The sequence below is a fragment of the Sinohyriopsis cumingii genome, chromosome 1 (assembly GCF_028554795.1).
Source record: "Sinohyriopsis cumingii isolate HCF-2022 chromosome 1, ASM2855479v2, whole genome shotgun sequence".
Lineage (NCBI taxonomy): Eukaryota > Metazoa > Mollusca > Bivalvia > Unionida > Unionidae > Sinohyriopsis > Sinohyriopsis cumingii.
The window spans coordinates 43,827,616-43,844,163 of NC_142961.1; the positions used below are offsets into that span (position 1 = coordinate 43,827,616).

General features: G+C 35.3%; 1 protein-coding gene and 1 long non-coding RNA gene across 2 annotated transcripts in view; one reads left to right on the plus strand and one right to left on the minus strand.

Moving 5' to 3' along the window:
• Nucleotides 1-7,238, minus strand: part of LOC149806791 (uncharacterized) — an 89,845-nt gene extending 82,607 nt beyond the window's left edge. The window contains exons 1-2 of the long non-coding RNA XR_016425384.1: nucleotides 6,946-7,238; nucleotides 1,782-1,896 (exon numbers count right to left, since the gene is read on the minus strand). This is a non-coding gene — a long non-coding RNA (uncharacterized LOC149806791). The remainder of the gene's footprint in view (nucleotides 1-1,781; nucleotides 1,897-6,945) is intronic.
• Nucleotides 7,239-9,785: 2,547 nt separating this feature from the next.
• On the plus strand, nucleotides 9,786-10,997 carry LOC149806792 (neuronal acetylcholine receptor subunit alpha-7-like). Its single transcript, XM_089963478.1, has one exon. It carries the CDS (start codon nucleotides 9,786-9,788, stop codon nucleotides 10,995-10,997), a length of 1,212 nt encoding a protein of 403 aa, XP_089819604.1.
• The last annotated feature ends 5,551 nt before the right edge of the window (nucleotides 10,998-16,548 follow it).

Sequence of the window (16,548 nt, forward strand, 5' to 3'; positions counted from 1 at the left end):
ACTCAACACTGACTTTGCCGTTAATGTGTTCGCTTGGAACAGTGGCCTTCAGCCGATTCGCTTTTGCTCCACACACACACACACACACACACACACACACACATTTTAATATGTTGCTGTACAGGATTAAGACGCGCAATACCACTATCTATGGAAGACTCAACAAAGACAAGCAGAAAACATTTCTGTGTCAACGATTCGTGCATGCGTTTAGCATCTCAAGGTGGCTGACGACCATGACGTTTACTGCTGAGAGTAGGTGAAGAACCGCAGCTTACGATTAAGAATGACCTGAAATTCAATGCAACTCAATGGAAGATGAAGTGTCCGTATGTCATTACACAGACTATAAATCCCCAAAGGCTGAACAGGATACGGACCCTATCATGCTGCAGATTACAAAACTCATTCTTGAACAAATCCCATGGGTGATTTGCTGCATTGATGTCCTATATATGATGGAGTTGCTCAGAGGTCAATATTAATTCGCTTGCAGTACTCGAGGTTGCTACATGATCCTTCCAGTCGTTCCTAACCATATCAAACAGTGTTTAATGCCTTATTTTAGCATGTCTTTGAAGATGAAAGGTAAAGGCTTTTAAACCCATTGTATTAGATAAGTCATAGAACTTAGCTCACTGGACCAAATGATCAAACTCTGTGACAGGATTTGGAGACTGATCACTATTACAAGCATCTAGGTTGACAACAGAAGACATACTTGTATGCGAAAATCTAACGTCTGCTGAAGAATGTGCACCCCATGGTAAGTTGTTTGTGGGTTCAAAATATCATTAACAAAAATATTCCTATTACCGACAAAACGGGCAAAGTATATGTAATGCTTACATGGCTTTCCTTAGAAAAGAGTACTTTTAGGAGTCACTATCACTTGAGAAAGGGTCGCCTATAAATACTTTTGCTGGCTTGGGTTTTCAGGAATTGTCGGCGTCAGATCAATGGAAATAATGGTCATGGGAACTGAATGGTGGTAATTATACTGTATGTGCTTCTGTTGTCGGAATTATCTGAATAATATGTGTCAGTAGAACAGCTATCACTGGAGATATCCAACAGGGTTGAAGTTGTTGTAATGGACGGCAGACCCAGTTGATTTTGATGTAGCTTGGCTAGGCAAAGTGAATTATCCTGGTCGTAATATAATTTAGTGCAACTCTGTTTCGTAGGTGGTAGATAGTTGTCCCCACTTGACTATGAATTTCTGCTTAATGTGATATATATATATATATATATATATATATATATATATATATATATATATATATATATATATATATATATATATATATATATATATATATAGATAGATATATATCTGTGTGTGTGTGTATGTGTGTGTGTGATAAAAGAGCATCGACAAAGGTACAGTTACGGCGTTTTAGTGGTCTGAAAAATGTAGTGGAAAGCTCGTAACTTCGTCGGGACTCCTCCCACAATACAGATCGCCTACCATGATATTGCCTGACCTGTGGGTGCTGTAGATGGAGTGCTGCCTAAAAACATGTATTTTTTGTATTTTGTATGAATATTTGTAACTTCTTGGTTTCGGTTTATAACTTCTCGGTGGAGAGTAGTGGTCACTTATCTCACTGCAAAATATATGATTGACATAGATAGGAACTAGCCTCCACCATCTAAACATTTGATAAAGACAAGATATATTAGTCCGTTCAGTCTTTGGCAATACACGTGGCTATGACGTAGGTATAATAAAGTCTTTGAGATAAAATAATTCAATGAACCCATTGTAAACCACTTACCGTGATTAGGCCTCCATCTCTCTTTCCACGACCTTGGAATGGGTATCAACTCACTTCGGCATAGGTCTGAAACAGCTCTCGTAGCCGTATAGTTTTATATATATTTTGTCTCCTCCTGCGTAATCAAATTTTAATTGCATTGTAACTGCGAAATTGGAAACAAAGAAACTTGAAGAAGATCACTTAAAATGCAGTTCAATGTAGCAATGAGTATCGTTCACATTTATTTTTCACGGTCCTAAAAGCGGCAGTAAATATATTAAATGTGGCAATTCGTGCGTCTAGAAGATTACAGGAACGTTTATGCTCCATATCTATATATCTAATGGACCACACGTTAATAAATGCGTGCATTGCAAATTAAGACACTTCCAAGATCTTGTCCCAGAAAATCTTGCTATTGATATTAACATAGGCAGTGAATCCTGGTGGTTGTCACTCAGATTTAAAATTTAAATGATTCCTAAATTACACTGTCATTGCTATAGTGACGTAATGAGACATTCAAACTGTTCCAGTCTGTATAGCCATACATGTATATCCAGTATCGAAATTACATAATCCTAATCATCGTGTCTGGGTTAAAATTACCCTATATATACCTTTAAATTTTAATCTTTGTTACTTGTTTCAGTGTCACTGCTTCATAAATGCGTTTTCTGAATGTAATAATTTATTGTATATACTAGAGAACATTATGGGTGTATATTTCTCCGCATCCATGAGTTGAATTGGAAATTAGTTTTACGTCATCTTTACCAAAAAGACAAATGCAAAAGATTGTTTTGATGTCTATTAGGTTCTGACTTCAAATAAATCTTTTCTTCCCAAGTTTTTGAGCTTCTGGTTATATGAATCATATCTATATTTTACAATTCTGAGGTTTGCGTTCTGACTGTTTGACAAAACGAGCCTGTTCTGAACGATATTTCATGAGTGAAATATGTTACGATTTAGAGGCGAGAAAGCATTCAATAAACCAGATAAGCTGTACAGTTTCACAAATTTATTTATTTCTCCTCTCTTGTATAAATATAAATATGTGTTTTCATAACATTGTTGGTTCATTTATTGATGAAATTTCTCTTATGCGTTGTACTTGTCATTATAGACTCCCACCTAACCGAGTGTAAGGACTGGTAAGATTTCGATCAGAAGATCGAGGTCATTCGATCACAACCACGAGCTGCCAAACGGACAGCCAAAGTTCAAAGCAAAAATAAATATTTATAGTGAGAGAGTTCCCAAGGAGGCTGCAAAGATTGCGCGTGTTTGCTACTATAAGACTGATTGTACGTATACTTAATTTAGTGTATGTGTAAAGCCCTCTGAAATAGAGAATCAGTCTAGAAATCAGAATGGAATTTTATATCATCCACCCACAGATACGAATGCTGGCTAAAATTCCATCCAAAAGATTGGCGTCCAGCAAAAGTCGTATACTCTAGGTAGCTTCACGAAACCAGAGAGAACCTCCGATGTGTGCAAGATATAATTATACTCTGCAAACATAAGACATCGATTGGCCCTTTAAGTTTCTTTTTCCAACTACTCATACGTTATTTATGTGCCTATTTTTGCAATATGGAATGCAAAGAATCGTGTACTATAGGACGCTTCATTTCAGAAAAACAGAGGAATCTAGCGAACTAATAATAACTGAGTATTTCATTTGCAACATGGTGTCAAGTTCCAATAGAGTGATTTGCAACATAAACAAAGTACATTTAGGGTTATTTCTTCCTACACTGAGAAAAAGTTGCCTTAAAATTCCTAATTGGCCGTTCAAGTTTATGAATTGTAAATATACAGAGATATTTTTGTGAAATTATAACACTGTATGCAATATTTTAAAAAAGCTAAAGAAAATTCATAACTATACACCCCCGTACCAACGCTCAAACGTACAATATATGTCAAGTCACACACCTTGTGCGTGAGACACAAAAATTGGTAACAAAAATCCACGCTAACTTGAAAAAATTCTTCCCATGTAATTTTAATCAAATCACGTTCGCGCAATTGGATTCCTATGACCAGACTGACCGTGACGCGACGTTTACTTTGAATAGGACTAATCTATATTCATCCAAATGTCGTATACTCTAGGTAGCTTCATGAACCAAAGACACCTCCGATGTGTGCAAGATACAAGATACAAGTAAACTCTGACAAATAAGACATCGATTGGCTCTTTACGTTGGTTTTTTTTCCAACTACTCATACGTTATCTCTGCAATTTGGAATGCAAAGAATCGTGTACTATCGGACGCTTCATCTCAGAAAAACAGAGGACAATAGCTAACTAATAATAACTATTTCATTTTCAGTATGGTGTCAAGACTCAATAGTTTTGATCTGCTACTAAAACAAAGTACATTTAGGGTTGTTTCCTCCTACATTGGGAAGTTGCCTTAAATTTCCTAATTGACCTTTCAAGTTTTTGAATTGTACATATACATAAATATTTTATGCGAAATCATATCATTGCATGCAATATAGAAAAAAATGTATCAATAAAGGCAGAGGACACAACCAAATAGGACAATCATTAAAATGAGCGCTTTATTTGACCTTTACCCTTGACATTAACACTCTCTGAACTTACAGCTTTGGAACTGTGAGCAAAGTAAGGTGATACCAATCGACATTTAACCAAATAATTGACTCTGAACGAATTGATGTGTGGAGCATTGCAACCAACATAATTTGGCCTAAACAGCACAATATGACACTGACAAGATCAACTTAGGATGAATGAACTGATTCCTAATACCCATGAACTGATCTACATGCAAGAAGAGTTTAAACGTGCACAAGTACCTTATTCTAATTTAAAATATACATCCGAGTCAGGATACAGTATATAAAATACTGCAAAATCGTGTACATAGGAAAATCCTGGGTTCCTGCTAGTTCACACTAGGAATTCATTTCGTCAAGAAAATAAAATTGTTTTTTCACTTCGTAGCACTGTTTTACTTTCTGTTCCAAGATATATATATATATATATATATATATATATATATATATATATATATATATATATATATATATATATAATTGACTACAAAATAGTTTTGTTCGAGAGTAAAACATCTTCAATGAAATATAATCCATTTATGTATTGCCTTACAAGCGCAAATTGTCAGTAAGAAAAGAAACAACTACAAACAAAAAAAAACTACTTGCAGTTTCACGATATATTTTATTCAACCACGTTTTATATTAATGAAGCGTTTGTAAAATTAAAAATGCATTTATTGAATATAATTTCTTTAGGTAATGTGTATATGTTCACTGTATCTTGCTGCATTTCAGCGTTGTACGACACATTTGTTTCCAAAAGGTTCTTTTATATGTCAAATCTCCCATAAGACATTCGAAACGTTTATAACCTACTTTCCTACGTCTATATCTCGTTGCTGGACGGTCTTGAATATTTTTCTTTTGCATAAAATATTCAACTGAATATTTTATTTGAGAATATAAACATCCCAAACATTACACTTTTTAAAAAACTAAAAGACATAATGATATTCACTTCTTTGATATTTCACTTATTTGTCAGACAGGAGTAAAATGAAGACTGCTTTAATTACATAAAATAAACATGAAAAAGACCCAAAAAAATCTTGAAACACCACAGCCATGCAACAACAATGTTTCTGAATTTCTTAGTAAGCGATATTTATTTATAAAGCTTGCTTAGGCTGTTATATATAAAATTAACAGTCACAATAAGCTAAAACTACAACAGTAAAGATCAACTTTATCATAAAAGGTAAACCAGAAATATCCAGAATTTTTAATATTTGCATGTCATATATGATCTTGCAGGTACTTACATATATACATTCTTACCTGGACTTATACTGGATGCCATTATAGCATATATTGAACTGAGATATGACGTTAGACCCAAAACAAAACAAGAACAGCAACAACAATTTACTTTCCTTGCAAATATACCCATTCTTCTAATTATCATACCCTATCCTTAACTTCCAAAACTACAAAGGAATTTTTCAAAAGAAATATGTAAAGAAACTTTATAACCATACGCCGCACACACACACACACACACACACACACACACACGTGCAATTCATGTCAAGTCTCACACCTAGCGCTGAGATACATAAATCTGGTACAAAATTCACGCTTACACACGCATCTTCAAATATAAACTTCTTATGTAATTTTAATCAAATTACGTTTGCGCAATGGGATTCCTTAAACCAGGCTCACCACCGTGACGCGACATTTGCTTGGAATTGGATTAACTCCCTTTCGTCTCACTCTTTCTCCCTTCTAAGGCTTCCCATCCCCCCTCCGATCTTCGCCTATGGTCCCCAACCAGGGAACTGGCACCCCCTGGAGAAGATCTCCACTTTCATACTTAATGACACTTTATATCTATGACACGCACATACATAAACCAACATACACGCGTAAACGAACATACATAAACATACATACACTTATCTATACTACTATATAATTCTAGAGGCATGATAGTATTCGCCCATATTTTAAGTCATGCAGACAATTACCAATAACAGTAATAATGAAGATGAATTGAGGTGTTTAATGCGACCACGTTTGATATAAACGTTAATGTTATTTATTCATGAACATCCACATCTTGAACTAATCTACAAATTACGAAAGGAACTGCATTACATTACTGGGGCCCCGAGTGGCCGAGTGGTCTAAAGCGCTTTCCGTCACGGATCACTGCCATCCCACCTCTGTCTGCATGGGTTCGAGTCTCGGGCTCGGTCAGTGTGGATATGTGAGAAAGCTTGCCGGTAGCATCTCGTGGGTCGGTGGTTCTTTCCGGGGTTTTCCCGGGTTCTTCCTCCACCATTAATACTGGCCGCCATGTATAGCCTATCTTATGCTGAAAAATGGCGTTAAACCCTACAACAACAACAACAACAACAACATTACATTACTAAAAGAAAGTGCTAGTAAAAATAGGATAATAAAACCAAAAATACCATTCCCACTGATACATCGAGAACACGTCGACGCCCGATGCAACAAGTTTTACAATGGATGAAAAAATGTTCGGCATGTTAAAGAGACTTCAAGAACAACTAATAAGAAATATATCAGTGCTGATAAATATAAACTGAAATAAGAATATGAACTTTACCCTCGCTTGTACGTTTCTGTATTCATTGTAGTACACAGAACAAGTCCATCATAACGTCGATGCACCGTTATTCATGTATTCTGATGTATCTGACATCATCGTCATTTTGCATTCCATACACAGCCAAGATTAAAACCAATGTCGAAAACATAACTGTTATATAAAGGACCCATGTTGTATATTCATTCGAATAATATCATTCAGATATAACGTACGGCTGATTTTATACCAAAGTGAACTTTTTATTTTATTTGTCAAATGAAAAACATGGTAAATACATTCAGTCTGCCAAGTCGTGTGCCACAAGGAAAACCAGCATGACAACTCGATTTGAATGCTCTAGATGAACGTGTTTACAAATTTAACACAAAAGTTGCATTCTAGACCCCACTTAGAACGTTTCTATTCCATATCTTTGCAGATAGTTTACTGCAAGGTAATAAATACGTGCATTGCAAATAGTGACAATTCCAGAAATGCTTTACATTGTCCCAGTAAATGTTACTTTCGATATTGACATATGTAGTATTGCCTGGACGTTGGCATTGCTGGCTCCAAATTCCAGTCCAATTTTGCGCAGGTCAGTGCCTTAATGACGTTAAGGAAATATTTACCCTGTTCCAGTAAACATAGTATTAAATATATGCCTAACCACGTAGTATACCATAGTCCTAATCCTCATGCATGGGATCAGATTATACTCTGCAGGGTTTTATATGTTCATTATTTAAAGTTGTTAGTGAGTCATGAATGCGTTTTCTTCAAGTAATTATTTATTGTAGATGCATGCAAGTGCTGAACTTTCAAATCAGTTTAGATTTTATATCACGTTTATTCCGGACCGTGGACAGGATTTGTTGGCCATAGGAAAATTCTCCAGTTGGCCCCTATGAATTAAAAAATTGTGGAGGCGGCTTGCCTCTTGACCGTTGTCTACCTCCGCAAATTCCTCCTATTTTCTACCCTGCCCGCATCCCTGCCTTTACTAAAATAGTTTGTATGATACAATGTTTGGATGACTAATAAGCATTTGGAGGTAATTTCATTTTATATTTAAATTCGCTATAATAGCTAAAATGATCAAATGCATTTATTGTGTATCTCTGAAAGACTTTAAATACAAACTTACATATTGCACTTACGTATATGTGGCAAGAGGTTGCATTTAGTGAGTGTCCCTCCACACAATGACACTGCAGATCGCCAAAGAGAACCGCGAAAGGTAACCATACAATAATTGGCTGTTAGAAAAGTAAGGATGAAGAAATAAATTTGTGAAAATGTACATCTTATTTGGTTCATTCAAAGGTTTTATGAGTCTAAACCGGAATATATTTTAGTCATCAAATCTTGTTCAGAAATGGCTTGCCTTGTCAGATCGTCAAAACGAACCCACGAAGTTGTGATATTGATGCGATCCATTTAAATTACAACTGAAACAGAATAAATTACGAGTTGAAAAAACTAAGAATTATAATTTGCATCACTATAAGTCCAAGGCATGATATGTACCCGAACCGTTACAATTTCCATATTATTTTCCATGCAACTCAAATATTAATTTCAACACCTGAGTACAAATTCAGAATCCCAAACACATTCTGTTATTTATTCCTATCTCTCTCCAATCATGCACACCACAATGTCTGGGTCGGTGTGATGGTGTAGATGGAAAGTAGTTTACAAAGGAGTCCATGATATCTCGCTATTTTTTCTTTCACCCTCACCTATCTTCAATGTCGTCTTCTAATTGTCCTTAACATCTTTCTAAGTATAAGCCTCCTCTCTAAATAGGAGTAAGTGAAGGACAGAAGGAGAATCGAATGATGGACGCATGAATGGAGGGCACATGAGTACTAGCAATATGTCTGAAATAGTGGGGACACAATCATTAAGGAGGAATAAGAATACCAAACTGTTGGCATATATACAGGAAGAACATGTACAAATTAGGCATAATAAGAAATAAAGGATACATCTTGATACTAATCCTTGCACATGCAAACACTTAGGTATTACATAAGATTTCATGTTCACTGAGAGAAACATTTCAATATTTACTATTTTTGAAATCCATCAAAGCATTCTTTAATTAATTAACTGCGGTAATTAGGCAGCCTTTGTGAGTGAGTGTTTGATGGAGTATTTGTGCGTTTCGATTGCTAATACATACATACATACATACATACATACATATATATATATATATATATATATATATATATATATATATATATATATATATATATATATATATATATATATATATATATCGTTTACTTTCAGTTCAAAGGATTCCTCTTTATGCTTTATGAATCACATATAACACCCTTTAGAAATAACACCCATTTCTTCAGAACTGATATATTAAAATATATAAGTTGATTGTCAACGGTAGACCTGCAAAATGATCTACCTTGAAATCTTTAACAGGTACGGGTATTCACAAGGCTGTGTTGTCCAATCCGTTGCAAGCAAATACAGTACGATAAAGCTTTTCAGTAGCGCTTCAAAACTTCACCTGCGAAATTGCATCAACACTCTAGGCCAGTGCATGTTCAAAAGATAGTTATTATTATTATCATAATATTGCATCTACTGTTTGGTAACGTCCTTGCAGTCTTATCTCACACTGAGCTGAGTAAAGAGACGTAATGAGCATGGAAATTCATATATGTTACACAATCGTTTACTTATTGGTATCCTTTGTTTATGAGGATCATGCCGCTTCTTGGTATGATGTATCGGCTGCGGTTAAAAACATAGTCACGATATATGATGGAAAGACCAGCGTGATTCCGCTACAAGACTTGTCAAACAAATTGAATGTTTCGCTAGGGATGCAGCTCTTGGCAGTAAACGACTTTGACGATGTGGCGGGGATTATGGATATAAGCACATATCTCTCGGTGGAGTGGACAGAGGATATTTATTTCAACCCCAAAGGGTCGACGGCCCCTGATACATCGGTTACTATATCGGCAGCTAGCATTTGGAAGCCGTCCTTGATACTAGTTAATTCAGCGGGACACAGCACAGAAATCGTACAAGAGCAATCCCAGGTGAGGATCTACTTGAAATCTGGTAAATGTGAATGGACTGAAAACGTTGTTTTCAAAGCGTCATGTAGGCCGAACGTTTATTTTTATCCTTTTGACGTTCATGATTGTTCAGTGAAACTGACCACACGAGCATACAATTCTAGTGAGCTGACTCTGATAGCGTCGAGTTTCAAGAAGGATCATTTTGAGGAAAGCGTTACATGGAATGTGAGAAAGACGTCTGCAGAGACGTTAACACAGGATTCCAAATCCCATGTCAAATTCCAAATTACAATATTCAGAAGGTCATTGAATTATGTCCTTAACTACCTTCTACCTATTTTAATATTGTCCGGATTAAACGTATTTGTCTTCATCTTACCGAAACGTTCTGGAGAGAGAGCAGGATATTCTGTGACTTGTTTCTTGGCTTTTGTGGTTTTCATGAACACCATTGTTACATCTCTGCCAAAGTCCTCTGCACCAGTCTCTGTTTTGGTGTACTACCTCACGGTGATGATGACCATTAGCGCAGCTATAACTGTACTCGTACTGTTCACTCTGATCATTGGAAAAAAGGAAGAGAAGGAAAATGCAGTGAAAAAGGGTGCAGAGACGAAAAGTTGCAGGAAGAAGGGGAAAAAAGATGCAAATGGAAAGCATAATAAGCCATCTACGGACCGACTTTACTGTTGCTGTTTTGCTTCGAATAGTGTCGAAGATATGTCAATCCAACAGCAGCGAGCCCAAATCTCTAATGATGATGAAATACGTCTGCAACCTCCAATGTGTCTTCAGGGTTTTGCGTGGATCCTTCGTCGTATATTTTGTATGTTGCCTGCGAAGTCAAAGGAATTGCGATGGGTTCAGATTGGAAACACTCTTGACGTTTTCTTCTTCCTCTTCTTCCTTGTCGGAGAGATTGTCTTCAGTATAGCGTACCTAGCACCCGTGTCACTCCAATATTCGGCAGAAGAACTCAGGCTGGATTTAGCACGTGATCATACGTGAGAAATATTATGACCATTCTGAGATTAACTGTGGGTTTTAATGTGTTGGTGTTTCGCTTCAAAAACGTAACGATTGTAGTCATTGTAGCATTAGTATCCATTCATTTATTTATGTTTGTATATATATGTGCCTGCAAGATGACATTAAATTATTCAATACTACTGATTTTTGCTCTGACGCTAGCAATATTTTTATTGAAATGCCCGACTGTACAAGTCGCTGAAGGTTGAAAACTTTCATATTTATAACACAACTGTGATCTAGATTGTCGTCATTTATGCTTATCAGTATTAACATATTACGAGTAACGCGAGATATCTTAATAAATAAAGTTAAAAAAGAAATAAAGAAGAATTATGCTGGTATAACCAAGATGTTTCTAATCTTAGATGTTTTAATACTTACAAAGACGTACAAGATTTATGATTAGAATATGTAAAATATTATGGGCATCATCCGATTTGAATTTATCGGAGTTGTAACTTATCAGTTAGATTAACATAATATTAGTTATTAACTGTATATGAATTATATATTTCTTACAAGCTAATTAACCCAAGGAAAGAGGATATGTGAATGAAAGCAATATTACTGTCAATCTTGTCTGATAAACAAATAAAAATCTCAAACGATTGGATAACAACTAATTTGTTTTAAACGAACGTTGATTTCCATTAAATATGTTTTTACAAAAATGCTCATGACTGTCCAACATGAACACAATGAACGGTCGCTTATAAAACTTTTCGAACATCATTTGACATAAAAACAACTTTTTTCAAAACAAATTGGTTGTATAACATTCAAAAGTGACAAGAAATAATGTAAATATAAACGGTTCCTAAGGCATTAAAATCATCAAATTTGTAACCATTCAAAACTAAGAATGCAACGTAATTCTTAATGGAAAGGTTGCATTGTTTGCTTTGACAATTTAGGAAGAAATAGCCCAAAACACTCTAGGTGTAAGTAGCAGATCACCTGTGCTATAACTGGGTACTTTGTTTGAAATGAAACTATCGGTGATTGTTGATTCGCGGAGAGTATGTGGCTATTTTTGCTCGATTCCAATCGGTTATGCATATGTGGCACGAAGATGGATTAGTGAATGTCCCTAAACAAAGTGACACTGCACATCCCCAAAGAGAACTTTAACCAGTATCCTCGAAGGCCCAGATCTAGGGTCATATATTAGAAAAGTAAAATAGCATGAAAAGAGCCAATTGGAGGCGCCCAGTTTAGAGACAAAACGCTTGATAAATGTTTTTACATTTTTAAAACAATTCCATATTCCAGAGAATACGTAAAACGTTTCTGCTCAATATTTTATGATTATCTATGTGTGTATTTTCCTTTTGTTCATGATTGTAGATCATTTGTAAACAACATATTACATAGCTAACGTTAGTATGTAATTGTAGTTGTATTTTAAGATAGTATTTCTAATCATGTTTGCAAGGCCGTTTAGCGCAAAAAACTCTGCAAGACTACCTGCTTTTTGTATTGTTTGTAAGTTACAAATTGGATGTATACTGATACTGAGTTCAATGTCTAGCCTTAGACTGTTTTTTTAGTAGAGAATATGTTTACGAATTTTATGGAAAACTGACCATTTTACTGTATTTTAAATTTCAAGTTGGTACAAATTTGAAGTAAACAACTTTATTTAAGTTTGAATAGTTTGGAATAAATCGCTATTTGGGTAAATTGTGACTTCATTCATGGACATTCTAAATTATAGCATTGTCATACATCAACGATATTGCCACATCAACACATTCAATACTGGAATTCATTCGGAACGCTCTAAACTTTTGAACCTGTGTTCGAACTTTTAGGACTAATTGGGATTTAATGAACAATACACTAATTTTCGTTTAAATTTCCACTTCCATTCATGGAAAATAAATTATTTCCTGACTTTTACTACCATTTTGGTTTTGCTTTCTCTGTGATTTGGTTTAAGGCCATAGTGCCTTAACAATATATTTCCTCATAATTTATCCAAAGTAATAAATATGTGCATTGCGAATAATGACACTTCCAAAACCTCGTTACACTGTCCCAGAAAATATTGATATCAAAGACAAATGTTCTGAAAACCTGGAGTCTCATCTCGCCATCATCCTTACAGTGTTAGAGTTGACCCAGCGCAGATCACTTGACATGGCCAGGCAACACTGAGAAAAATTGTTTCCAAATAAAAAAGTAACTGTTTTCTCCTATCGAGAAAATACGTTGAACACGACCTCTTAGTCACCAAGACAGTATTCCAACTGCCGAAGTGCAGCAATACGTCATTGCTGCCTCTCCTTCACAAGCACTAGCATCTCATTTACAATGTAACGTCGTTTGAAATAATCTGGGTCAGCGTCAAGTTTTGATGACCGTTGGCTCATTTTTTGCCAGAACATTTGTTATAACTAAAACACCATTGGCCACTTGTCCTCAGTATAGTTATTGTAATAACAGGACTATCGACCTAAATGACAGTCAGTTCTTTTAACAACGGAGCCATTGGACCAGGGCAACCGCACACTAGAAAATATAGAATAAAAATAACTCAGCGCCTATCTCTACCACCAAGAATATATTTTCATTTTATTTGAAGAAATACAGAATACAATATCTTATGAAACTTTGTCAAAGTTGAATTCAACTCGGAAGCATTGATGGCAACTTCAGGATGTGGAACTTCTTTTCCCCCTTTAATAGATGAGAGAATAATAGAACTGTCAAATCAGGATATGTGTCTTATTTGTCATTCAGATATGAAAACTCTTGTCTGAATGCTCAATGCCATAAATATATGATATGCATTTAATCCAACAAATACAACACAAGTGATCTAATTAAATGTTAATTACTTTGTAATAAGGTTAATAGCCCACGAATCATTATCGGAGATATAGTAGTGAAAAAATAAAATATTGATAATGTGCCTCTAGGAGATAAAATAAGAACAAGTCATTGGAGGACCTACACCAGCTGCTGTCTTAAGTTCTTACAATTGAATACAGAACTGGAACTGTTGAATACTGGAGACAACTATCATTTTAAGAAAAATGTTGGTACCACAAGTGTTATAGGTTGATGTTGGTATCACAAGTGTTATCGGTGGATCTTGATATCACAGGTGTTATCGGTGGAATGGGTGTTGCCGCTCCAAGTTTAGAAGTTGCAACAGTCAGTAGTCTCAGACTTACTATTCCTTTACCTTTTACGGGGTTTTTGTGGAACTTTACTAGGGTTTGATGTAAAAGCTCAAACGAAAGTCAATTATACTATAAAGATTTTAAATACGATAAGATTGAAGCATCTACTATAACTACGTTTAATAATATTGATAAAATATTCAGTAATCAGTAAGCGATAATGAAATAACTAACGATTAATATAGCATGATAGTGAATACAACAACTGATTGAGATGGGAATTCAGGACTGTTTTCTTAGACCAGACAATGATTCTAGTTGCTTATATGGTGAAGACAACTTACCGAACGACAGTCAAGTTACAATTCGGTTGCATTCTTCGACAATATACAATATCTACAACCTATACGATGACTGACCCAGGCAAACATCTGAAGACACCTTTGGGGTTCAAGAAATCGCTGATTCTGGGTTGATATATCTTCAACACGTTTCGGGATGAAGCACGAGCAGCAAAGTCGATGACTTGATGCTTTGTTACCATTTCCTTTTCGATCTTCATCCTCCTTCTTCTGTTCATTCTTCGTCCCTCGATCCTCCTTATTTTCCACTTTCTTTTTATCTTTAATCTCATTCTGCTTGACCACTCTTTTCTCGATCATCAGAGAGATATATGTGCTTTTATCCATGATCCCCGCAACATCATCAGAGTTTTTAGTGCCAGGAGTTGCAGACCAAACGAAACATTGAGTGGTTTTGACAAGTCTTGCAGGAGAATCACGCTGGTCTTTCCATAATGCATCGTGGTTCTGTTCTCAACCTCAGTCGATACATTGGACCAAGAAGCGGCATGGCTGTCAAGAACATGGAAGAATAAATAACAAAAGAGTATGGAAGTAGTAGTATACACGGCCATGACAAGTACACCTGAAAGTTCGGTAATCATTACGCTATTGAGTGTGAGGTGACACTGCAAGTACGTTACTAAACAGGAGAACTAATATCATTGACAATAGCAATAGTTGTATTTTGATCATGCACTGATCTCGCCATCCCAAGAATGTAAGGTCCTTGAGTAAAATGTTTTGTTGCATTACTGAATACCTTTCATTCTCTAATAGTATTTTTTTGTAATAGAGTGCAAACCATAACCTTTATGAATATCCGTACCAGTTTAAGTTTTAATGGTAGATGAATTTGCATGTTAACTTTTAACAAACTGCTGATATATTTGGTCTAAAGAAATTGCTTTATGGGTTGTGTTGTATCACAAACGTGCTCTAAGTGATCTGAGATGACTCTTTAAAATAGCAGCAAACAGAATTTATATGTATGTATGTATGTATGTATGTATGTATGTATGTATGTATGTATGTATGCATGAAGAATTAAGTTTATATCGAAGGTCATGGGATGGCGAACCACCCATTGTTGACTCAATCAAAACGAATAAATTCTCCATCAGATATTACTCCCAAATGTCCCTTAATGACCACTGTTAATTAAATGTGTTGTATTAAAATTTATAATTGATTTTACATCAAAGTTTTATTGGATTTCAAAAGGGGAAAAGTATTAAATGCACTGCTAATTTATCATCGTTTACGTCTGATAATATTTAATACCAAAATCCTTGAATGTACACGTATTACTGTATAACGGAAGTGTTAATCTGTATCCATTATTTATTGTCCTATCTAAAATGTAAAATTTGTCATAACAACCAGAATAGTATCGCTCTTTATGCCAACTGGTTAACCTGTTAAATCTGCTTCAATTATTTTATAAACACTTTTGCGGACATGGCGAAATTATTCAAGTTCACTTGTTCGTGACATCCATTATTTAAAGATAACGGTTCATAATTCTCCATAATACAATTAGGCTTGGGTTTGTTACACTCAACACATGTATTGCTTACAATACATGACCGAGACCTTGACCTCTTTGAAAACAAGCGCATTTGGAATAACTCTCTCTCTCTCTCTCTCTCTCTCTCTCTCTCTCTTTATTATATTGCTTATGTTCCAACCTGTAGCGATCAGAAATGATGTGTCCTTTCTTCTTACATGCAAACGTCACAAAAGGATTTTAACAATACAATTCATATTCAAACGTTAGGCCACCCTATCCCGTTTTAATTCTAGTGATACGTGATCAGAAATAAAAGTTTAATATGTCATAATAAAAAACGCACTATAATGCTCATGATTTGTCTTAGCCTACCTATTAGGTGTCATACCTGTTCCTCTTTTGATTCCGCATTTAGTAATTACACATATCGTATTCGGTTAGGAAGTCTAATTCTACCTTAATTCTTTTTTATACTACCATCTTGAGCTACGCCAGGTTTATAGTTATTCTTATGCACGAATGTCAGTTCTTTTATTTAAATC

Coding starts and splice junctions, on each gene's coding strand:
- LOC149806792 (XM_089963478.1), top strand. CDS start 9,786: ATGCAGCTCTTGGCAGTAAACGACTTTGACGATGTGGCGGGGATTATG.